This window comes from Gopherus evgoodei, chromosome 5, assembly GCF_007399415.2.
Source record: "Gopherus evgoodei ecotype Sinaloan lineage chromosome 5, rGopEvg1_v1.p, whole genome shotgun sequence".
NCBI classification, from domain to species: Eukaryota; Metazoa; Chordata; order Testudines; family Testudinidae; genus Gopherus; species Gopherus evgoodei.
The window spans coordinates 131,555,773-131,581,345 of NC_044326.1; the positions used below are offsets into that span (position 1 = coordinate 131,555,773).

The 25,573-nt window shown below is 41.8% G+C and overlaps 1 protein-coding gene across 3 annotated transcripts in view; it reads left to right on the forward strand.

Annotated features, from left to right (window-relative positions):
* MOB1B (MOB kinase activator 1B) overlaps positions 1-25,573 on the forward strand; it is a 76,698-nt gene that overhangs the window by 43,431 nt on the left and 7,694 nt on the right. For all 3 annotated transcript variants that reach the window (XM_030563536.1, XM_030563534.1, XM_030563535.1), the window contains exons 2-3: positions 11,289-11,455; positions 16,888-16,981. In XM_030563536.1, coding sequence (XP_030419396.1) covers positions 11,401-11,455; positions 16,888-16,981 — 149 coding nt within the window. In that variant the 5' untranslated portion in view covers positions 11,289-11,400. The remainder of the gene's footprint in view (positions 1-11,288; positions 11,456-16,887; positions 16,982-25,573) is intronic.

Sequence of the window (25,573 nt, forward strand, 5' to 3'; positions counted from 1 at the left end):
CATTCCACGACCTGCCTGCCTTCCTTCCCCACTGTCGGAATTTCTGGCAAGAAAGAACTGAGGGTGCGGAGAGCTGGCAGCACTCCTTATATCGCACCATGTGGGCACCACTCCAGCAAGTGCCAGAGCTGGTCCCCTATGGATACTGCTGAGGGAGAAACTTTCTGCACCAGTGCACATGGTGAGCACGCACATCTAATTTGGAATGAACATGAGCAACACCTCTTGAAGAACACCAGTTACGGAACAGGTAACTGTCTTTTCTTAATGCTGCAGTAAGCCGAGCTGCTCTTATTCTTTCCAGTGAATTGTGGGAGATCTTATCTTCCTTTTGGGCACATTTGAGGAATCGTGGGAAGGCACTAGAGGACTACTAGCACTTACGTGGTTTAGTGTGTGTCCTCACTGCAGAGAGGGCAAGTTACTACCCTGAGTGTAAGTGGCACTTGGGTTTCAGCCTATGCGACAGTATGGGCCAGACAGCCTGTAAAGGCACTACCACACCCACGTCAGAGGGCTGTGTGTGTGAATGAGAGTTGGGTAGAAGAGGTAACATCCAAGCAAGAGCATGAGTTAACTCTGCAGTGAAAATGCCCTCGAAGTATTAGTTATTGCATAAGGCCCAAAGATTTTCCTCAGCCACTGTGCAAACCTCCTTGGGTGTACTGCAAGTAATGAGTAGATGGCCTAGACTCTTAAGACCCAACCCATGGAACATAATTAAAATATAATTGGGCATTTTCACTGAATGAGTCTGACAACCCTTTTGTAGAGTTTTTCCTTGGAAGTGAGATGTTTTAGGTAGGCATTCTTTTTGGTTGTCCCTTTCCAGTGTTAATTAAGGATAGCAAGAACTTAGGTTAAATACTTAGTACTTGGATCTTGATAGCCTTACCTCCATCAGATATTGAATCTAGATTACCTCGGTAGGCTATCCAAGTGGTTTAATGGATTATGACATTTGATGTTTGCAAGACACCCTGAGAATATTGCTTTTCAGATATGTAGAATCATATTTCTAGGAGGAAAAGGGTGTAGGCTCTAGCACTCAGACTTCCCCATCAGTAGATGATTTGGTAGAATTGCATCTGTGGAAAGTTAGCCCTTGACCACAGGAATGTTGTGATGATTTTGCCAAGCAATAAAGTGGGTGAGACTCTGAGACAGTGGGAAGAACTTGTTTGGCTGAGGGGTGTGGGCTGCCTGGTGACTTTTTGGCTAGTGAGTCAGTTGCCTAACATTCCACTAGACATATTGCCTGGCTCAGTCATAGATAAATCTACTTCTGGAGGCTGAATCTCTGCAGTTATTTCCAGATATAGAACAGGTTGAGAAATGTTTCTAGAAATGTTTGAGGTGGGAATCAAGTGAACTAAATGTACTTAAAACCTCAAGAATGTTTAGAAATTTAGGTCAACTGAGAAGAAACTCATTAAGTTAACTGTGACAAATATTGGGGAGGACATGATACTCGGATATGTTTCTCATTCTTTGATGCAGTTAATATGGTTACTGAACAATTATTTAAAGAAAAATGGAAGTTTTAGCATTATATTTACATGAGAAATTTCTTTTCCTTTTATTTCTCTTTTGTCCATGAGTAAATGTCATGCCCCTGAGTTTGACAGTTTAGGGCAGGGGACGGCAATCTTTCAGAAGTAGTGTGCCGAGTCTTCATTTATTCACTCTGATTTAAGGTTTCGCGTGCCAGTAATACATTTTAACTTTTTTAGACGGTCTCTTTCTATAAGTCTTTAATATATAGCTAAACTCTTGTTATATGTGAAGTAAATAAGGTTTTTAAAATGTTTAAGACACTTCATTTAAAATTAAATTAAAGTGCAGAGTCCCCTGGACCAGTGACCAGGACCCGAACAGTATGAGTGCCACTGAAAATCAGCTCAAGTGCTGCCTTCGGCACACGTGCCATAGGTTACCTACCCCTGGTTTAGGGAATGAAACAGGCAAGGGGGAGTTTCACATACTGGCTCACAATGAAATAATCTTAAACCATAAATTGGGACACAGAAGAAACTGGCTTTATTTTTATATAATACTTGGTTAGCACAATGATGATAAATCTATCATTTCGGTGGCCACCAAACAAAACACTCTGTAGTCATATACTTGGTTATTTGTGTCTACGGATTTAGGGAAGCTGACATGAGACAATAAGAGTTTTTATAATCTCATTTCACACAAACCAATTTATAACAAATAGAAGGGGTTAAGTGGATTTTTCGCTGCCTCCTGTTGCTCAGTTTTGGAAAGCAATATAGTGTGGGCAAGCAAAGACTAAGGTGGTGGTTTTTACCGTCTATTTTGACACTGCTTAATTTCATAGAGGAAGAGAAGTTACTGTCAAAGTTAGACTCAGTTTGTCAGACCACTCTGTTTTATTAGCACAGCGCTCTGCTAATAACACCCAGATAATGTGAGCACCATGCAAGACACAAACTATCTTATTTATACAGATAAAAGGGTGAGCTCTTAACAAGATAACAAAGGAAGCAGAATCTGATAAGTTTACCTGGGCTAGGCATGCATATCTTATTTCCTTACTATTACCGATCTTCTGTTAATGTTTTGCCATTAGCACCCTTGTTTATGCCTAATGTTTCTTTTCCTGGCACCTGTATTTCAACATTTCTTATTTCTGCTTAAAGGTATATACAACATTTCTTTAATCCATTCTTATTTTTACAATATAATTCATTCTACTTTCACATTACTAAGCGTGGCAAACGTGTGGGGGTATAATTGAGTAATGTGATGAAATTAAGAAAAGGCTGTATTAGTGTAATTAGGAGAACATCAGGACAGTTAAGTAGTCAAAACTGTGTCAGTAGTGACATTTGAAACCAGACTGGACAAAGCGCAAGAAAACATCTGGCATTGAACAAACTTGTCCTGGAGGGGGGTTGGCATAGAGATGCTGTACTAGGTTCTTGCAGCTCTGAACTCTTCTGTATGTGCAGTATGAGACTTCATGAATCAATTGAAAGACTTGTGTGCTTAATCTCCCAATTGCATGGGAATGATAAACCGGCCTCAACGTTATAAATATTTCTGTAGCGTTTTGTGACCACTGTCCTGGATTTTCCTTCCTCTCTTTACCTCATGGCTTTGAATCTTTACCTTTTCTCTCTCCCTGCAAATACTACATTACACCATCTCTTGCCATCTGGAAATAATTGGATTGTGTAGTGGCACAGAGATTGTGGGTTGGAATGGGAGAATGGCAGTGCAGAGTCTGTAACTCAGGGAATTGATTGTAATTAGTCACATAGGCATAAGGACCATGTTTATCAGTGTGGTTTTAGACCAGCTTGGTAGGCAGGGGAAGAAACCAAGATGTGATTGTATGTATTTGAACGTTGAGGGTGCATATTTGGGGCTAATGTGGGGATTGGTTAATCTTTTTTTTTCCGAGTCTACAGTTCTGTACTTTTTTTCATTTAAAGAGACAACTGACCAACATAGCAGTTTACTGACTCAACCTGCTACCTACTGAATTGCCAAAATGTCCTACTTTTCCATTTTTTAAAGAAGGTTTCCCATCCAATGATTGAACAGGCCTGAGCCTGTGTAACTTAGCTGTTGAACTCTCATCCTGAACTATGTATGGCTGCAGTCCCTTTTTAGGATTCCGCCACACCCACCTACCCACCATCTTTTATCTACACTTGCTCTTTCCTTGTCCCGGAAGCCTCACCTATGCTTTGTACTTATTCTAGGATTATGTAAAAGCAAACAGTTCATCTGTCCTCTCTATCAAATATTGAATTTCTTTGTTTCTTTGTCTGTTCCCTTCCCCTCCAGCACAAAGATGAAGTGGGACATTGAAGAATTTTATATACCTTTTGGACAGCTACCTTCTTTGCTTCTAAATCTGCCTGCCAAGCTCCACCCTTTGTATCTTAAATTACAAACCAGAGTTGTTTACATCCCACAGAGATCCATCTGTCACATGGTCTATATAACTAGGGTGTACATTCTGCCTCAAGCATCAGATTAGTCACAGCAGTTACGGTTTTTCAGTATTAATCATTTATATTGGTAAAACAGCCAGGGTTGCAGATCAGGGTGGGTGAAGGCACCCTGCAAAGAGTGGATGAGTAGTCTTGCTCTCCCCACCCTTTTTTGTTGTTGTTTCTTGATGCTTTATGATGCAGAAGGAAGACCTGAAAGGATGGTGGTTTGTTTGTTTTTGTTGGTTTGTTTGTCTTTCAAAAGGCTTTGGTTTGGTTTACACTAGAAATATCAGAATTTGGCTTCCTTGTCCATACTGGAGAAATAGTGGGCTGATTGGCAGCATGCGCCTGAAACCTGAGTGACTGAGAGGGGAAATATGTGGGCACTGTTTAACACTTAACACCTATTTTAATCATCTCTTGTATTTTGGATCCATTACTATCAGGTTATCCTGTCCACTTGAGCTCCTACAGAAGCAATTGCCAGGAGCTTTTTGGGATGTTTTGCTTGCCACTCTCCCTGTTGGTATGTTGACTGTACAGCTTGTGAGAGATCCATGTACTGTGGGGAGCATCAGCTTCCTCTTCTTTCCTGAGAGCACTCGATTATCAGGCCTTTTTGGTGCCTTTTCCATCTCTGTTGCATTAGTTTGAACCCAATTTGGTTGGCAATAAATGAGGGTGGAGGGGTGCCCCAGCAGTGGTTTCTCCTCCTCCTCTCTGCCCATGAACAGCAGTTATCTTATTTGAGATGAGATTCTCATACCTTTACGCTCTAGGTGAAACATAAATATTATTGAATGCCTTTTAGAAGTGGTCTACATCAGAGCCACCTGTTTCCTGTTCCTACTCTGTGACTCTTAATTGCAGTAGCAGCCAGCTGTTGCTACAAAAGTGTCCAATACCTGCTGCAGTTTGACTCCCCTGCCACATCTGCTTATCCCTCCAGAACCTACCACAGTGCTTCCCAAGCTAGCAAATAAGGTCATTAGCAGGGTACGGAAAAGCTCTGGGACTCCAGAGACAGCCACATTAACAGGCTCCTGTTGCCTTTCATGCCCAAGGGATGGCTCTGTTAGCAGTGCTTGATCCTCTTCACAGTCTCCCTCTGTATGTCCCCAACTTCCCTACACCCTCTAAACTTTAGATTGCTCAGTTCAGGAGGGTCCCAGGGGTTTACCTTCTCTCACCAGTTTTGTACCCTGAGCCTTTCAAACAAGATGTTCAGGTACCTCAACAGCCTCTTTGATTGAAAGACTTGGGTGTTCTCATCTTTCCTCTTGATCCAATCACATTTGGGGTTATTCCGTATTTTCCATTTCATGTTTACAGATTCCCATCCATACTTCTTCACTCTCCCTTAGAGAATTCTCCCCCTCTTCTGAGACCCAGTTATCTATTTTCATCATTTCACAGGAAACAGGATTCCTCATCATTCTCTTTTGAGCCTAATGGAGAGAAAAAGGAAGTCAAACAGAACAATTACAAGCCCAATATCCCCTCTTACAAATCTAGGCACCAGTGGAACTCCTGCAAGCTAGCACCAAAACCTCCATCCAAAGAGGGGGAGCCCTTAAAACATTCTGATTCAGATGAAACAGGCAACCTCTGCAGTGATAATGACTGGATATTTTAGTCAAGCTGATCCACTCGACCTTGGCCATCACAGAGCCATCCATGTCTCTCCTGAATCCAGACAAGAAAAATTTCTGTAGTGATACAAAGTACCCCATTACAAAGGCCATAAGTTATTCTTGGTACCAAAGATGTTTTCCTTCTTTCTGCACTGAAGTTAGTTTCTAGGGGGTGGAGCATATGTTCTTATGTATTTTTTTTTAACTATTAAAACTGAAAGTTCTTGCAAACTTGGCTTTAGATACTCCTCCATGGGTTTGAGAGCTGCTGTAGTATGCATGCTTACTGTATGAACAGTTCTTTTATAACCTTCTGTAGGATTACACCCTTATAAAAGTCTGTTTGACTCAAGTGCAAATCCGGATCCCTCCTCCTCCTCCCAGAATACATTTAAAATCCATTAATCGCACAGATGTGTTGAGTTGGCCAGCGTGGTATATTGTGCCCAAATACAGTTCCATGGTAATTGTATATATTTTTAATCTACATAATTTTGTTATTAAAAAAGGGCTTTTCCAGAAAAGAGACATATATGCCCCATGTGCTATCCCTATCCTTGGTAATTCAGTTCTTGTCCTGATGAAGGTCCAGATAAAATCTTCCTAGTGGGCCTTCAGACAATAAGGATAATAATTATTCTATTCCATTTGGGAATTCCAAAAAGGCTGGTAATCTCCAACAGATCAGGAGAGACTACCTATCCCAGAATCTCATCATCAGCTTGCTCAAGTTAAGTCATCAGGAAACGTTATTGTAATATTGTTCCACAAGATAATTTTAAGAGAAGAAGAACATAAGAATGGCTGTTATGGATCAAACCAATGGTCCATGTAGCCCACTATCCTGTCTTCTGACAGTGACCACTGCCCGGTACTTCGGGGGGAATAAACAGAACAGGGCAATTACGTCCCCTGTCGTCCAGATTCAGCTACTGGCAGTCAGAGATTAGGGACACCCAGAGCATCGGTTTGCATCCCTGACCATCTTGGCTAACAGCCATTGGTAGACCTATCCTTCATGAATTTATATAATTATTTTATAAACACAGCTCAAAGGAAGAACTTTAAGCAGTTACTCCCAAACTAGGAACTTGGGTAGGGAGAGCCCAACAGTCAACAGCAAAATAGCTGACACTTTATTGTGAGAAACCAAAATTACAGGAAAGGAAACTAATTTTACCTTCAGGAATTTTTAATTAATCATAAAGCAGCAAGAAAGGGCAATAACACATTTTTTTTGCAAGCCACCTTTAATGTTAAAAGTTGGAGAGTGACAAAAATATTTAAATGTCTTAGTTTTATGAATCTCAGATTATTTTTAAAAAGTTGTCACTTGTGGGGATTTTAAGGTAGAAAATTGTAGCTTTACAGAAAAGAAAAGCAGAGTGGTGCCACACTGTTTAGGGCTTAGAAGCCCAAGTCACGTTCAGTGTAAATGTTCAAATATCCCAGGGTTCTTCTCTTATTTTAAGAGGCTTCCCGTTCAACAGAATTTAAGCAACTGATTAATAAACTCCAATTTCAGTAACTTGCTTCTTCCCCTTCCCTTGTTGAGATTTAGCTGCTAAAAGACCTAATGACACAGTTGGCAATTTATCATATGCTTGCTACATAACAGCATTAAGTCCCTGTAATTCCTCGCTCATCAAACTCATTAAAAATGTATCTTCATTGCAGTCTTTCATGTGCATGTCTCTTCTTAATACTTACCATTTGTAGAAACAAGCGTGTGATCTTTCATGTTTGTTTGTTTTTCTGTGATGCTGCAGAGTGGGGAAGTGGGGAAAATACAAAGGAAAAGAGACAGTTTATTTACAATGCTTTAGGTGAAAATGTAGCCAAACAAACATGGTTCCAAGCATGAGCCCTGCCTTGGCAATGGGCAGTCTCATCTTTTTGTGACTCCTGTACCACGCAAACACCTGCATAACATTAGTTTGCACTCTTAGAAAATTTTGAAAGCCATACCCCTTAACAGATGGTACACTGAAAAATTAGAAGGGCTTTCTTTTTTTTTACAAGAGAAAAATATTGGGTGGTGTTTGCTTTGGATGCTCCATAGTGTCTGGATTTAACTTATTCACCCCCCACGTTCCCGGTCTGGTCACTAGAAGCAAAAAGAATGTTAACTTCCCTTTCCAACAGAAATCTGCTCTAAATTCACTTAGAAATCATTTATGGTTTCACATATTGGCTGTTCCTATGAAATCCACTTCTGCAAATGTTTGGAGCCTCACACTTTGGTGCATTTTTCTAACATTTTGGAAATTAATATGCAATGCTGGCTCATTACCCTTCTTTAAAACTGAAGTAACTACATTTCCTCTAATTCTATCCAAAATTTCTTTCTTAGGCTTGTTTGTTCAGCAGCACATGCACACCAAGTTGAAAGTTTTAAAAAAGCCGTTTGTAGTTATCCAAGCACAAACATTAAATAGTCTGGATTTGTATGAAACTGAAAAAGCAAGAATTTTTGACCTAGAATTTTTTTTGACTGTTGTAAAAATTTCCAGCCAAATATAACTTCTAGTCTGAAAGAATATGTGAAAACCCTTCATGAAATCCATAAAGAAATGTTCTGAGAAATATATGGAAATAGGGGTTGGAAGTAGAAGTGTCAGCTCAGCTAGAACTATAGCACTGCAGTAGCAATTCGGTGGCTAAGTATATTTTAATACTTTAATAGTGATCCAAACAATAGTAATTCTTTATAAAGTATAGTTGGAGCTGCTGTGTGAGATTTACCATCTGTGACCAGGGTCCCAGTGGGGGCCAGCTATGGTCACTCAACTAGGGTGAACTGCAAAGAATGGGGCAGACAATCCCCATACAGCTGGTGGTTATTCCAATACTTAGATTTACCAAGGCAGCATAAAACAGCTTCTTTACCACCTCACTGGTTATTCAGAAGTCCAAACAACACAGTTCCCTAAAAGTGATCCAGCCTCAGGCCTCCATCCAGGTACCTAAGTCAAATATGATGATTTCTGAAAATCTTATTTCATCATATAAAAGAAAAGTTTCTACCAATCCCAAAGAATGGGACACATTACCTCGCAGGTTAATGAATGTTTCAGATCTTACCCAAATACATGCTACAGCCAATTCTTATTAACTAAACTAAAATTTATTAAAAAACAACACAGAGCATATGGGTAAAAGATAATATACATACAGTCATGAATTCAATTCATTGAGGTTCAGATTCATAGCAGAGATGGTGAGCTTCGTAGTTGCAGAGTTCTTTCAGAAATAGTTCATAGGTTATAGTCTAATGTCCAAATATCATATTCAGAGCTTATCATCATAACTGGGACCTCAGTCTTGCAAATCAAACTTCCTCTGATGAAGCCTAAGCAGATCTGAGATGACAGAATCAGGACCCAAGGATCTTTTATACAATTTCATGTCTTTTGACAAGTTGGGAGTTTAAAAGGTAATTAGCATGACTTTGAAGGAGATCCATCATGGGTAATTAGCTATAGAATTAACATAAGACAATTTGCATGTTCCTCCACCATTTGCAGCTTATTTGCTATACATTTCAAAGAGAGATGAATACGGAGATCTCCTGTGTTTACAATTCATTTAGACGATGTTCTTTTGACCTCTGATTTATCAGAATACAGCATAGACAGGGACTGTTGATTACATTGTCTGAGGACCCTACTCATACATATGTAAGAACACAAAACCACAAACATTATCTCCCCACATGTCTTTTGAGGGTTGTTTATTTTGCAGGATGTTTAACCCTTTCTAGCCATGCGTCACACTATCTTTTTAGGGAAGGCAAATATTTGCATGCAAATAGGTTGACGGCAGATTAATATGACCATTGCACTGTTTTAAATCATCTGAGAACCCTTCATAAATAACAGCACTTCAGTGGGATGTACTATATTTTCAGTGAGCCCTATACAGTGAAACTACAGTTGGTCCTGAACGGGCTGATTTTAGCTTTTAAATGTATTTTTCCCAGAGTTGTTCAATGTTATCCTTTTTCCAAAGTGAAAGAAAGTATTTTAAATGTAATGGTTTTACTATCTCTCCATTCTTCCTTGTCACTCCCCCACCCCCAAGCTGTCTCCTCAGTAGAGCTAGGCAAAAAAATTCAGCAAAAAATGCATTTTTCGGGGTCTGAAACTGTTTGCTTAATTGGGGGAATAGCGTCAGGGGAAAAATGTCAATGTTTCAATTTGACTTTTTACTTTGAAATGATATTTCAATTTTGAATCTGGCCAGTTTAAAACAACACACACAAAAGGTAAAAAACACCCCAGAAGGCTGAAATCAAAACAAAAAACTTAAAAAAAAAAATTGATTGGATTGAAATGTTTTGGGTGACTCAAAGTGAATATAAAAACTGAAAAAATTTCCTTTTGCGTCAACTTAAAACATTTCTGATTTTTTCAAAATCAAATTTTTACAAGTCTTCTGATTCAGTGAAAAACAAACATTGGTTCAAATCAAACTGGAATTTTTTTTCAGTTTTTCTTGTTTGGCTCCTGAACCGAAAAATCTAGTATTTGTTCAGCTCTACTCATTTAATCTTTGGGAGGTGGGAGAGAATTTCTTTTTGTGGCTTTAAAATGTGGTCATCTTGATTCTGGTAAGGTGCTTTTTAATGTTTTGGCTTTGACCCAGCTTGCAATGAGATGGATAGTAGGATGGGTTTCCCCTTTTTCAACTGGCTCAGAAATAATATTAATAGATGAGAATACAGTGAAATAGGAAGTAATCTGAGTTCCGAGCAATTGTTTAACAAATATGAGTCAGTTTTGTAATTTGTAGCTCTTTATTTTTGTAAACATCCTGCTTGATCTAAATAAAAATTGGGAGTAGGGGAGATGTTCACACTCGGTATTATTTTCACCCCTCTTAGCCAGAAGGCCAAGAAGCTAACTGATTCTTAGGCCATGTCTACATCTAAAATTTTGCAGCGCTGGTTGTTACAGCTGTATTAGTACAGCTGTATAGGGCCAGCGCTGCAGAGTGGCCACACTTACAGCAACCAGCGCTGCAAGTGGTGTTAGATGTGGCCACACTGCAGCGCTGTTGGGCGGCTTCAAGGGGGGTTCGGGGAACGCGAGAGCAAACCGGGAAAGGAGACCAGCTTCGCCGCGGTTTGCTCTCGCGTTCCCCGAACCACCCTGCAAACCGTAGGAAAGGAGACCTGCTTGTTCGGGGAACGCAATAGCAAACCGGGGAAGGAGACCAGCTTCGCCGCGGTTTGCTCTCGCGTTCCCGGAACCACCCAGCAAATCTCAGGGAAGGAGACCTGCTTGCTCGGGGTTCGGGGAACGCGAGAGCAAGCTGGGGAAGGAGACCAGTTTGATTACCAGAGGCTTCCTCAGGTATGCTGGGATACCTGCTTATTCCACGGAGGTCAAGAAAAGCGCTGGTAAGTGTCTATACTTGATTACCAGCGCTGGATCACCAGCGCTGGATCCTCTACACCCGAGACAAAACGGGAGTACGGCCAGCGCTGCAAACAGGGAGTTGCAGCGCTGGTGGTGCCCTGCAGATGTGTACACCTCCTAAGTTGCAGCGCTGTAACCCCCTCACCAGCGCTGCAACTTTCTGATGTAGACAAGCCCTTAACTTCTCTGCTCCTTGCTCCTCCCCTGAAGTCCTACAAGTTCTTTTAAATCTTTTTTTTTTGTTCTTCCCTTCACAGTGGTAGTCGCTCTTCTAAAACCTTTAAACCAAAGAAAAACATTCCGGAGGGGTCTCACCAGTATGAGCTGTTAAAACATGCAGAAGCCACGCTTGGAAGTGGTAATCTCCGGATGGCCGTTATGCTGCCAGAGGGTGAAGATTTAAATGAATGGGTCGCAGTTAATAGTAAGTTGACTGACCATTTTTACATGAGGTGGGCAGTGATGTGTCTGATAATGGATAAGGACAACTGCATAGCTGTCTCGTGCAGTGTGTGGTTTTTAATGCACTGGTCAGTCTGTGTTGTACTGTAATTGAAAGAGTAGAACCCTGGTGTCTGTTAGCATTCGCAGCAGCTAAGTGGCTCAAGGTAAAAACCCCTCTGTTCCATGTGGTGAAATTATGGGTTTTTCCAAAACAAATTGCTTCTCTTTGTGGTTAAAATCTCAATGCTCGTTCACAAATCAGATGAGCAGTGAAGGGGAAACACCAACACTGTTTCTAGCAAATAACTAAGTATCAATTTAGGGTGTTTTACTCCTTCAGATTCCAGCTAGTGGTGTGTTTCTCAACTGTACATGCTTCTCCACACTGAGTTTCAAACATTTGCTTGGATGAATACTACTCAGGGTCAAGTCTAAATGGATGTGAAGATTATAAACGTGTAAATATAGAATGTCTTTCGTCTGCCCTCACCAAATTCTAAGCATTTTCTTTACATTTCCAAAGCTAATCTCTTCCTTTTGTTCCTCCCAAGGCGTTAGCCTGTGTTCTGGTAACTTCCTGACTTGGTTACTATAACCTTGTCCTCGCTGTTTCTCCTATCACTTTCTTCCCATCCAATTTATGCAAAAGAGATGCCCAAATTATCATCCTTTCTGCCTGCTCTAACCATGTTTCCCCTTCGTCTTTCTCCCCCTCTGAATATTTACACTGGCTTTCTCTCTTCTGTAGTAAGTTCAAGGTTCTCCTCACTTACAAAGCTCTCTTGAATACCATCCCTGCCTACAACTCCCATCCTTTATATTTTGCACATGCCTCTCCTGATCACTCATTTTATCTCCTTTGTACTGCCTTTCCTGGTGTCCCATCATCTTGGAACAAACACTCAGGGAGCCAGCCCCCTAAATTTCATGGAGAGTTTTGGCTGTAATAACCGGATGCCCCGTGTAATTTTGATATTCTACCTGTTGTGCATTTAGATTGTAGAATCTTCAGGGCAGGAACTTGGTGGTTTGGTGTGCTTCCCCTGTTGGACAATGTCGTATACATTGGTGTGCAGTATAAATAGTACTTTGGATGAATGTATATTTTAAACAGTGTGTTTCCTTTCCACATTTTATGCTGCGTGGACAGTAAAGCAATACTGCCCACCTTGACCTTCTAGTTCCCATGCAGCGACACGATGCTATGATATGAGTTTCCAACGTTACAAGGGAATATTTAAATAATCGAAATAAGTCTTTTACAAAATTTAGCATTAATCGATTTTTTTTAATCTGTCTAAAAAGCAAACTAATTTTTCTGACTAAACATTACCAAGGATGCTTCATATATCAATTATACTACTCCTGCTTTCAGTTGCTCTCCAGTTTGCCACCATCAAAGCTATTAAAAATGGCCTGTAAAGGACAAACATAGGGTTTGTTACCTTTTTAGGATATATAAAGAAGGCCTAATGTTGTGTGCCCTCCCTAGTAGAAGGGTATGTTCTCCTCATGCTGTAGGCACAGCTGTACAAGTAAAGCCATGTGCTTCCGTCTGAGGGAGCAGAGAGGGCAATGTTTCAAAACTGCTGGGCAGAGAACAATGGAGGAGAAAAATGGAACTTAGGAATTGCCCTTCCAGATCAGAATGGTGCTGTGTCTCATCTGATGTCATGTCTCGTGCCTGTGGCCAATATTTGGTAATTCAGAAGAAAATGGTAGGATCCCTGAATTGGGTAATTATGGAGTTACTTACCCATATAAGTTTCTTCCTTATCCCGAACAGTGGGTGGGATGGTTGGCTGATGCATGAGGGTTTATGTATCGTTGAATGTAATTATAGATTTTCTTCTTATCCATATAAATGCCTAACCCTTTCTGAATCTTGCCAGACCTTGACCACTCTGATGGTTTGTGGCAATGGGTTACGTAAGTGTGTCAAATAATTGATCCATTTTACAAAATAGTTTTATTGTGGGAACTTCCAATGAAGTTGAAAGGCAAAAAAAAAAAAATATTAATAAATTATTGGGTTAAACATCCTACATGTGCTATAAACATATGAGCTTCAGAATCCCCTTATGAGAAGCCTGCTATTCTCTTTTTTTCAGAGAAGAAAGAAATCGACGTACAAAATTTTAAATGTCTTCCCCAAAGACACCAGTGACAGATGTGGAAATAAAACCCACAAACCTTGGTTCTTTACTTGTTTTAATCAGCAGACAACACACACTTCCATAACTGTAGGAACTGCTTTAAAAAAAACAAAACACTACAACCTTCAGCTCTGTGACTGAAAAGGGGAAATTAACAGGCTAAGGCACTGCATTACATATGTCAAAAATGGATGGCCCACATTATGCTTGTTTGCCACATGCTGATGAATTTGGAGGTTGGGAGATGTGCTTCATAGCCTTTTGAAACTCAGAGTGTGGGCTTCAAAGCAATAACAGTCACACTATCAAAGCTGGTGTGGTTTTGGGCATGTCTGCATTTAAGGAGACATCGGGGTTAGTGGGATTTTAGGGGAGTGAGAATTGGAAACCTAATTAACAGCTCTTGAAGAATGGAAAGTTAAAAATTGGCTGCACTATACAAAATCTACTTGTAGTTCTTTTGATACTAAAATTTCCTGTTAAGATTTTAATAATTTACAGTGTGTTTTTTTCTTTTTTTTTTTTTAACAAGTATTAACAACCCTTCCTTTCCATGACTACCTCCCCCTTCTCTTTCCCCTTCCCCATCCCCGAATGATGTCTTGCCATTTGCTGCTACTGCTGCTCCAAAGACTGTGCACTAAACACACGATCCACCAGTCTTGAGCTGATTTGCTCCTGGGTGATTGTGCTTGCACAATGCAGTTTATAGCCTGTGTTTACTACATCAGCTGAAAAGTGGGATGAACTAAAATAACTGGCAGGAATTTGCTGGGCATACTCTGCATATAGTCTATGAAGTAACTTTCCTTAAGTGTCATTTATGGAGCCTAAAGGATCTCTCATGTCCTCTCCCCTACTTCAGATACTTATATTGACAATCCTTGAGTTCTGGGTGTGGATCCCTTTTCCATGAGGGGATTGCCCGAAAGAATTCCCTTTAGAGCAAGTTCAGACCTTTCACTGGGGGTTTGCTACTGAGCAGGGCAAGTTATTTTCGTAGTGCCCTGCCTGAAGCTAGAGTGACAAGGTGTCCTGATTTTATAGGGACAGTCCCAATTTTGGAGTCTTTTTCTTATATAGGCTCCTATTACCCTCCACCCCCTGTTCCGATTTTTCACATTTGCTGTCTGGTCACCCTGCCCCAGGCTCAACCCCAGCCTTGGATAACAGGTTCAGTGAGACTGAAATGGCTAAGCATGATGTTTCATGTAAACACTGCAAGACCCACAGTGCTCCCTAGCGGTCTGCAGATTGTGCTTGTGAGAGTGCTGCATTTTGTAACTGATAGCTCTGTAAATGTCACCTTCTAGTGAAGGCCATCAATACAAAAATGTCTGTCTGAATGCTCCAAAGATGAGCCAATAGAATATCAGCTACTTGTGCATTGGGAGCGAAGAGCCTTATTCTTAGCTGAACACTCATTTAAATGGCATTTAAGGACATGATTTGTTTGTCAAGCTCACTGAATTGGGGCATTAATTGAGTATTTTGGGGATCCATCTCAGCATGACACAGGCATAGAAGCGGCCCTAATTTGGTTTCACATACCTTGCCCCAACTAAGAAAAATAGTGGAAGGTTTTAAGTCTGTTAGGGCTTGTCTACACTGCCACTTACAACGCTGAAACTTTCCTCACTCCGGGGGGTGAAAAAACACCCCCCTGAACGATGCAATTTTCAGCGCTGTAAAGTGGCAGTGTAGATAGTGCTACAGTGCTGGGAGCCACGTTCCCAACGCTGGGAGCTGTTCCCCTCACAGAGGGGGTGGGTGGGTTATTTTTTTGTCTACACAGCACTTTAACCTAAAGGTACATCTACACAGCAAGCAGCAACCCATTGCAGAGCCCAGGTCTACAGACTCAGGCTTGCACTAAAACTCTAAAAAGGCTGCATAGATGTTTGGGCTTGGGCTCTGAGGCCTACCCCCATAGCTGGGCATCAGAGCCTGAGCTCCAGCCATAGCTCGAATGTCTACACTGATGCCAAAGTGCAAACCCCAGGAGACTGAGACTGTAGACCCAGACTCTGAGACATGCTGCCTCGGGCTGCTGTTTCCTGTGTAGAAGTATCCTTAGTGCTTTTCTTGAGTCTGCAGACAGACGGAAACAAAACTAACTGTGCATCTGTTCACATTGTCAAAACTAGCCATGGAGCCAAAAGGGCTAGAAACTTCATTTAGCAGTGACAAAATGAAATAATAGATTTTGTAAATTGTGGCTGTATCTGTCTAAATTTCACATCCTTTTTTGGTTTGTTTTTTGTGAGTAAAATATCATAGACCATCTTTTCTTGTGGATTTGTATTACTTGAGCCCACCAGCAGAGACTATAACAGTAGCTGGATTCTTCCTGGGTGGAAGGCAGATGGGAATAATTGCGGAAAGACAGATGGAACCTTTATCCCCATGAAGTGTTATGCATAGAACCGGAAGTATTTAATGCTTACCAATCACAGATTTGTTCCATGTGATTGATTCCCCTGCTTTAATTTTGCCTGAAATTTACATTGAACTGAGACAAAATATGCTCCCAAAGCATTACTTTGGGTGGCATTGGAGCAACATAGAGACTGCCGGCTGAAATCAGGATCAGTCAATAGGGGGAAAAAGTAAGCTTATTTTTATAAATTGATTACAGAAGCCAAGCCTTTCAAAAACAAGAGCTTAAAGTTAGACTCCTAAATAAGAGGCCTGATTTTTAAAAAGCAGTGAGTACCCAGCACCTCCTACTGAAATGGGAGCTGCTGGGTGCCCAGCAATTTTGGGGGAAAAAATGTTTAGGCTTTATTTTAAAAAATGTTAGCCTAGATAGATTATATATGGTAACTGTTTTCCTTCATTGCGAAAGGTGCAATATTATTAAATATTTCAGACAGCTCTCTCCCAGAATGTGTAATAAGTATTCCCCCAAAATAAACAAAAGCTCAATGAAATGCACTGCTATATGAAATGCAATGTTTTTAAATACATTAAAAGGCTAAAACATAAATTCTTAATAGTTGGCTCATAACCAGCAGAACAGAAATCATTGTATGGCAATGGACTTTAATATAACATTTATACGCAATTGTCTATTTTGTCTGTGCCTCACATTTCCATTGTAATATTTACAAAGCAATTAACAGTGAGGAAGCTTCATCACAGAACTCTATACAGCTGTTCAGCAGTGGGCATTTTGTAATTAGAACTGCATGAAGTTTGCACTGTTGGTAGACTGTTACCAGACTGCTAACTGACCTGTTCACATTCTTTACAGCCGTGGACTTCTTCAACCAGATCAATATGCTTTATGGTACTATTACAGACTTCTGTACAGAAGAGAGCTGCCCAGTGATGTCAGCTGGCCCAAAGTAAGAATACTTGTTCTATATCACTGAGAGAGTACAACTTTTGAGATCAATCTCTATTTGCAAACGTGTGATAATGCTCAGTTTCTCTTGCATTAAAGATGACTTACAAAGATGGAGAAAATATTGTGCCCTCTCTTGTTGCTTTATGATATAAAAACAAGACCTGACACTATACGGGGACAGGGGGGACACTGAGGTTCTCCCCTGCCCCCAATCTTAGAACTATCATGAATGTCCAATTTGATCTTTCCCAGTGAGTTCTCTAACAAAAAAAAGTCTCTGTAAGGCAGACTGGTATCCATTTAACCCCCTAAATGAAGGGTTGGAGATATGGAAAGCTTTTTTTTTTTTCTTTCATGCATTTTAGTTAACTAGATATTACAAAAATAATCAACCACAGCTTTAAACAGTCTGACTAGAAATCCCTCCCCCTCTCAATTGCTGAAGTTTGAGTTACTTGATACATGTCATCTTGTACTTCTGCTAGTTCTGCAGCTGTCCAGTGTCTTCCAGAGTGGAAAATACCTAAAATTCTAATGGAAAATAAACTTGGAAACAAACCTTCTGTATATTGAAAAGAGCTTGATATTACTCATAAATATTTTATAAAAAAGTGTGCGTGTGCATCTTTCCCCTCTGTCTGCTTTTACTTCCATATGCAGCATGAACTCTGAATTTGTAATGTGTTGTTAAGGAATACAGTGAAACTATTCATCTGCGATACTGTTTATCTGATTAGAAGCAAGCATGCTGTGTTTACTTCGTGGGCTTAAGTTAGTGATAAAGATTTGGAAGAGGGCTTGTCTACCCACGCAACCAGTCTCGTGTGGTGCAATTATACCAATATAAAAGTGCCTTCTGCTAGCAGAGTTTATTCCCCTTTCCATATGAAAATAAGGCCTGGTCTACACAACAAAGTTAGGTTGACATAAGCTGCCTTGCGTCAATCTGGTTGCACATGTGTCTACACTTATATTTGTTTCCCGCTGATGTAAGTGCTCTGTTACAGCCAGGCAGTATTAGCACCTCCCCGAGTGGCACTGGGTCATCACTGTACTGAGGTTGACACAGTATGAGTGTAGGCACCGCATTACCTGTGTCAACCTGAACAAATCTCCAGCAGCTGTCCCACAATGCTCGACAGAGACTGCTCTGGTCACAGTTGTGAACTCCACTGCCCAGGGTTCACTGAGACTGGAAGGCCGCCCTCTCTTTTAAAGCCCTGTACATTTTTGAAATGTCTTTTCCTGATTGTCCAGTTTGGTGAGCATGCCTAGCAGCTCTCCATTGTTGTGTGCAGCTGCCCAGTTGACCATGCTGGCTACACTCTCCAGACATGCTCTGGCCTGGAGATAATTGTCTCTCCTTGGTCTGTGTGGAGAAGATGCTGTAGAAGTGTGGGCATCTACAAGTAGAAGTGGTACGACAGGGATCAGCAGCAGTGCTGCGTGAAAGCAAAGAAGCTGTGGCAGGCATATCAGAAGGCCAGGGAGGTCAACAGTCGATCTGGTGCTGAGCTGCAGACCTGCCACTTTTACAAATTGCTGCATGTCATTCTTGATGGAGACCCCAATACCACCCTGTGGACTACTCTGGATACCTCTGAGGAGCTCAAGTCATTGGCCCCTGCTGTGAATAGTGAGGAAGAGAGGAGAAGAAAGAGCAGGAGGATGGGGGACATGTGACCTGGGGCTCCAGTTACGACACAAACCAGGGCCTGTTTGAGGCTCCACTATAGTCCAGTCAGTCCCAGCAGCTGAGCATGGGCAAGCCTGATGCAGTGGAAGGAACCTTCTGTAAGTGTTTTAAAGTATTTCCCATTACAATGACGTGCCCCCAGCCTAACAAGACACACCTATTGACTTTTCATTAATTTACTCATACCAGAAGAGGCAGTGGTACAACAAGAAGAGGTAGAGTTATCTGCTTTTCGTTCCCCTATAGAATTAGGCAGGAAGGCCGTGCAGCGCAGTTTGTTTGTGTGTACCAGGATGTCTCCTGAATCCTTCTGAGATCTTGATAAAACTTCCATGGCAGTATTCTGCAATCCTCTCCCAAAGGTTTCTAGGGATGGCAGCCTTATTTCTTCCTCCAGGTAGAACTTTCCCATGCCAGTCAGCAGTAACTTTGGTAGGCATCGTTGCAGGAAACAGGGTAGCAGCATACTGGCCTGGGTGGCTTCGGGACACCAATAGCAGCTGTGCGCTCCATGCCTTTGTTACCCTGAGAAGTGAGATATCAGCTAAAATCGCCACCTGTGGAAAACAGTGCCAGTATTCAATAACGTTGCCCTTTACCCATAGTTCCATGCAACGAAGCAATTCTCTCTTCATTTCCCTTCTCCCTAGTGGGACATACTCACTATGACTGGTGCTGTGAGTGGTGCCGATCATAAGCATTCTGAAGCAGAAGTGTCAATAAGCATGTCTTATTTAAAATTCACGGGGAGCGAGGGAAGGGGGTTCTGAATCTTAACTTTGGCTTTCCATTGTCACTATATTGACAATGGTATCTCTGGATGTTTTTAGCTGCTGCTGTTGCAGCCTTGAGGGTTTTCCTCTTCCACTCCTCCCTACAGGAATGTTAAGGAGAACCATAGCTTCACATCCACTGACATGTGAAAACCATGATTGTGGTGTGTAGCTAAAATGGACCTGAATGTTTTTTCCACTTAAGTTCTGTTCCATACATTTATTAAGGCTTTAATGCAATTGCCTTTAATTTGCACAGATTTTTTTTTACAATATTTGCCTTACTCAATAAAATTGTATTGTTTGGAAAATAATTAATCTTTTACTTCCCAGCATATGCTACAGAATGCCTAATGGTAGTGACAGCACCCACTTGCTGTATGGTCTGACACAACTCACTGGATCAGTGACAAACAGTGTAATAGTGAGAAATGTACAGCGAGCACCACAAAATAAATAGGTGCATTGACACTGTTATATTCATAAATGTACACCAAGTACAGTACTCCACAATTCCTAATAAGCCCCAAGACAGCAGGGCCCAGGTAGAGCACAATGCATCACAACTCATTACTGTGGTTCTCTATCAGTGTTTTTTTAAAGCCTCCCAGAGCCATATAGCTGCATGTTGAGCTCTTCTAATAGCCCTTGTGTCTGGCCGTTCAAACTCAGCAGACAGCCGCTCTACCTCTGTTCCTCATCCTGGCAGCAACATTTCGCCCTCTGCTTCAAAGATACTGTGCAGGACACAGCAGGCTGCTATAACCATTGGGATATTTTTCTCACTAAGATCCAGTCTTGTGAGAAAACAACACTAGCTTCGCTTCAGTCTGCCAAAAGTACATTCAACTGTCATTCTTAACCTGCTAAGCTGGTAGTTGAATCTTTCTTTGGTGCTGTCAAGGTGGCTGGTGTATGGCTTCATGAGCCAGGAGAGTAAAGGATAGACTGGTCTCCCAAGATCACTGTTGGCATTTCAACATCGCCTGTGGTGATCCACTGGTCGGGAAAGTAGGTCCCTGCTTATAGCTTTCTGAACATTCCTGTGTTCTTAAGATGCGAGTGTCATGCACCTTCCCTGACCAGCCTACTTTGGTTTTGGTGAAGCATCCCTGGAGGTCCAGCAGTTAAAAACTAGCCCTTTCTGTAGATATACACTGTGGCAAGGTGGTCTGGTGCTAGATGGGGATATGCGTGCCATCTTCACTCGACTGCGGTTTTGGAATCCTGCTGCTGCAAATCCATCCACCTAAGTCCTGCACATTGCCAAGAGTCACAGTCCTGCAGGAGGCGATTAATGGCCCTGCACGCTTACATGACATCAGCCCCCAGAGGGGATTTTCCAATTCCAAAATGATTTCCCACTGACCGGTAACAGTTAGGCATTGTACGTTTCCACAGTGTGATCGCCACTCACTTCTCCACTGTCAGTGCAGCTCTCGTTCTGGTGTCCCTGTGCTGGAGGGCTGGGGCAAGCTTAGCCCACAGATCCAGGAATTTGGCATTGCACATCCAAATGTTCTGCAGCCACCACTCATCATCCCAAACCTGCAGTACAATGCAATCCCACCAATCAGGGCTCATTACTCTGGCTCAGAAGCAGTGCTCCACCATCTGCAGCTACTCCTTGAACACCACCAACAATCTTGAATTGATTCTCGCTGTGTCCCACAGCATCTGCCTTCTACGAAATTGTCATGTTCTCTGCTGATTTGGTTCTTCTTGCAGCTCTGCAAATACCCGAGGATCAGGCATCCTGTGCTTGCAATTTTCAACTCAACAGTGCAGGCTCCATGCTTCCGTCAGAGATGTCGGACAGCGAGAAGGGCCACGCAGGCTTGTGGGATTTTTTAAAAAGGTGGGAAAATTATGGGATATAGATGACCTTATGGGACGGAGAAAGTTGCTTGCCTGGACGGTGACCCGTTTTTCCCAGGTCACCTCTGCGTGACTCATTTCTGTCTGACAGTGCATTGCCAAATCTTCCAAAAACGCATGCACTGAACAGTGGGACCAAGCACCTACATCCCACCAAAATGGAATACCCGCACCGCACAGAGCATCAACACACACACTCCTGAGTGCACGCAGTGCTGACACATGGAACCAAGTATGCATGTGCCCAAGTGGTATACTAACTGCATCAGCTTTATGCCAATGTAACTTGTGTTAGCAAAAGTTTGCTATGTAGACATGGCCTAAGATATGCCAGTATAAGGCGCCTTTATTCAAGTATAATTGCATCCATACTAGGACTTTTACCAGTAAAGTATTGTGGTTAAAAATCCCACCTCTAATCAAAAGTGATATGATAAAAGTCAAAACTATGTAGGCCATGTCTTGAAGTTTTTTCCTTCAGGTGGGTCACGGTCAGAGCTGCTATTTCTAATAAATAAATAAAATAATCTGAAGGATGTGAGATCTGCCTCTAACGTTCTGTGAATGTTATATGTCTCTGATTGTTAGCGTGGTGCTTATGTTTCCAAAGGGTGGAGGATGTACTCTAGCATGTTGGAATTATTAATAATGTTAGAAATTATTAATATTAATGTGGGAGACCTCTGGACACTAGTATAACCATAAATTCCTTGATTAAGTCAAAGGCCGGATCATATTTTATACAATTACTCTATATGTGCCTTATGGCCTAAAATAAGCATTCACTACACCCAATACCGTAACAAAGGGCTGCTCTACGCAACACAGTAAGGTTGACATAAGGCAGCGTTCTTCGACCTGATTGTCAGTGTCTACACTACAGCCTTCCTCCTGCTGATTAAGTGCTCTGCTACACCAACATAATAACTGCATGTCCACGAGGGGTCAAGGCCTTACTTCAGTGTGGTTAGGGCAACACAGTGTCTGTGTAGACACTGCATTATTTACATCAGCTGTTGGCACTTTTGTCAATTTTGTGGCTAGAGCCCAGCTGTCTCCCACCAGCAATTCCCAGAAATGAGGGTGTCCCATCAGCTTGGTCTACCCATACTTTCAGTAAGACAGATACGCATGTAGGCTCTTGAGTTAAGAGCCCTTTGCTATTATTGTGCTTTGTTCCTATTGATGAGATTAAGTAATACTTTGTTTTGGAAGGGCTGTTTTATGTCCCTGTTCTCCCACTGGTCATAGCTTGCGAAGGGAAGAATAGTGGGGCTCGCTGCAGAATCACAGGTCGTATACAGGACCCAATCTGAGAGTGGGAAAATTGCAGGATTCCATCCCAGAACAGGTGAAGGCAAGAGATCTTAACTTTTAAGAGGGTTGCACTTAGGAAGACAGACAGTAGTCAAAGGTACAATTAGCTCTGAGCTGTGACAATGAAACAGGAGTATTGACAAAAATAAATAAAGCAGAAGTAGATCTTCATGGACCATGAGTCTCATAAGCTGAAGTGAGCTAATTTGAGAAACTTTTGCCAGGCACCTTTTTGTTGGGGGAACGGAGGGGAAGATGGAGAAAGGTTGGGGAGAGAGAGAGTGTGTGTGGGGGGAAGGAAGGAAAGTTCTTAGAATTTAAAATGGGGATGATACTTACCGATAGTGTAAAGCACTCTGAGATCATCAGATGTAAAGCACGATATATGCTAAGTATGTATTATTACTGCTACTGATATTTATTATTTAAATTTGGTTTATATGCAACCTTCTAGTTAATCACTACAAAAATACATATGTTAACTTCCTGTGTCCTGCTGTCTGGTTGCAAAATCCTTCTAGAAAAACTGAAAAGTGCAGGATATGTAGATTTTTGCCATAAATTTTTGACAAGATGGGTGTAGCACTATTTTGTTATATTAAAAGGGAAACAAATATCTGATTAGTGATGCACAAAAAATGTAGCATATAAATGGTTCACTGTTGCAAATCACTGAGACATCCTGTCAGTTTTCAAAGCAAAATCTGAAAGGTTTGTTTTCAGAAGCTTATGAAATATGTAACCAGACTGAAGATCCACTGTTGTGTGAAAATAACCTTCCCTCTGGCATGGGCATGGAGTCTTGTGCATCTGCTGAACATTATTAGGGTTTAGTCTTTGCAAATCCAAAGATAAATATTTGAGGTAACCCCCTGGAAGTGACAGATTGGGCTAAAGCACTTTTTTGACATGCGGAATCCTACCTTGTGTTCTGGGCAAGCCTTAAACGCAAGCAACTTCCGGGCTTCTGTAGCTGGGGTCTCTGCAGCTCACACTCACTACCTCTTTCCAGCAGCTATCTTGGGCCTTGGCTACTCTTGCAGGTTAGCGGGTCTTAAGTCAGCTCCGGGCACCCTAACTCCTGAGGTGTCCACACTGGCATGGCACTTAGAGTGCCCGAACTCTGCAGCTGGAGCCCTCCTGGTAATCCACCTCCACAGGAAGCATAAAGCTTGCTGAAACGCCCGGGTGTCAGTGTGGACGATGTGTTGCATTACTGCACTGTGATTGGCCTCCAGATATGTCCCATAATCCCTTGAAGTCAAGTGGCCACTCTTGTCAGTGTTTTGAACTCGGCTGCAGGCATGGGGATATCCCCTTTCAAAGCTCTGTTTCTAACAGCCAGCATGCTTATCTGCTCTGGGACAAAGCAAACCATTACTGTGGAATGCTGCTGCTGAGGCAGGCTGTGTGTGGGGAAGGGGGGGCGGGGGCTGATGGAGTTCCCCCTGCTGCTGTCTGAACTTCCAAGACAGCATACTGACACACTCCGCCCCCCAAAACACACCGTCTCCCCCCCCACATTCACACTCCCTGTCACACACCACCCCCTACCCCATTTGAAAAGCACGCTGCAGCCACTTGCACACTGTGATAGCTGCCACAATGCACTGCTATCTGTGACGTTGCAAGAGCGGCTACTGTGGCCAGGTCACTGTGCTTACAGCTGACAGTGTAAACACACGGCAGCACTTCCCCTGCTGCTGTCTCTGAGAGCTGGTTTAACTCCTGGCGCTCTACATCTGCAAGTGTCGGAAGGGACTGTTAAGTACAGGAAGTTTATTTCCTAGGGTTCTTTGCATACCTCTCTGGCCTGCGATCTTGCTTGGAGATGGGGAGCTGCTTGCAGGTGTAAGACTGGAATGATTTCTGTTATTAGCCAAGAGTCAATTTATGTTCTTCACATCTACATACCATGCACTATGGGCTCAGTCCTGTTCCTGTGGCTCCGGGTCTTCACTGGAGGTTTTGCCAGACTAGCCCTTTACAAACATTTTAGGTACCTTGAGCAAAGGGCAATCAATTAACTTGGGTAAAAATTCTAGTGTAGGCATGCCCGTTGAGTCAGTAGCAGGAGCAGTCCTTATGTTCTGCCTTCCACTACCCAGTCGTCCATTTTATGGCTTGTTGTCAGAAAAATAAAAACAGGGAAAGAAAATAGTAAGTTTCACTGACTCATGTCTTAAAATAGTGTTTCCTGTTCATACCCATATTCTTTCCTTTACCCAACCAAAACGAGCTACACCTGCTTTTCAGTTGTCAGTCCTCATTACTATGTTTGCCACATCAACTGTCATGTAACCATAAACCGAACAAGCACATTGCAAAGTTATGAGTCTATATAAAATTTATTGTTAAAGTACTATGTTTACAAGGTACTAGGAAGGAGGGGAAATTGAGTTCTTGCTTCAATTTCCCCTTTTGTCATTGGTTTTCATGCCTGCCAATAAGTACACACTGGAAAAAACATGAAGGCCAAAATTTTCGCATCTGGATGTCTAGGGTTAGACTTCCAAGTCCAAATTTTGGTATCTTCATAAAAGTGGCCTGTTTTTTGCTGAGCGAGCACTTGAAAGATCCCTTTGACTTCATTTGGATTTATGGGTGCTCAGCACTTCTGTGTTCAGGCACCTAAACAAAAGAGGCCTGACTTTTAGAAGTGAAGAGTATCCACAAATCCCAATTTTGACCTAAGCTCATAACTTACTTAAATATGAAATTTCTGTTCCTCTGCTGAGAGAACAGTTATATATCTTCATTTGAATCTGTCTCTTTAAATAGCTCCTCTCTCTCAGCAGTGTGCTAACCTACTTTCCTTTCTCTGGCCTCTTCTTTTGCTGCAGTGTCCCTTCGCAAAACTGAACACAGTATTTTAAACTGTCAAATTAATATCTCTTCACTGGGATTTAAAGATGTTACATATAAA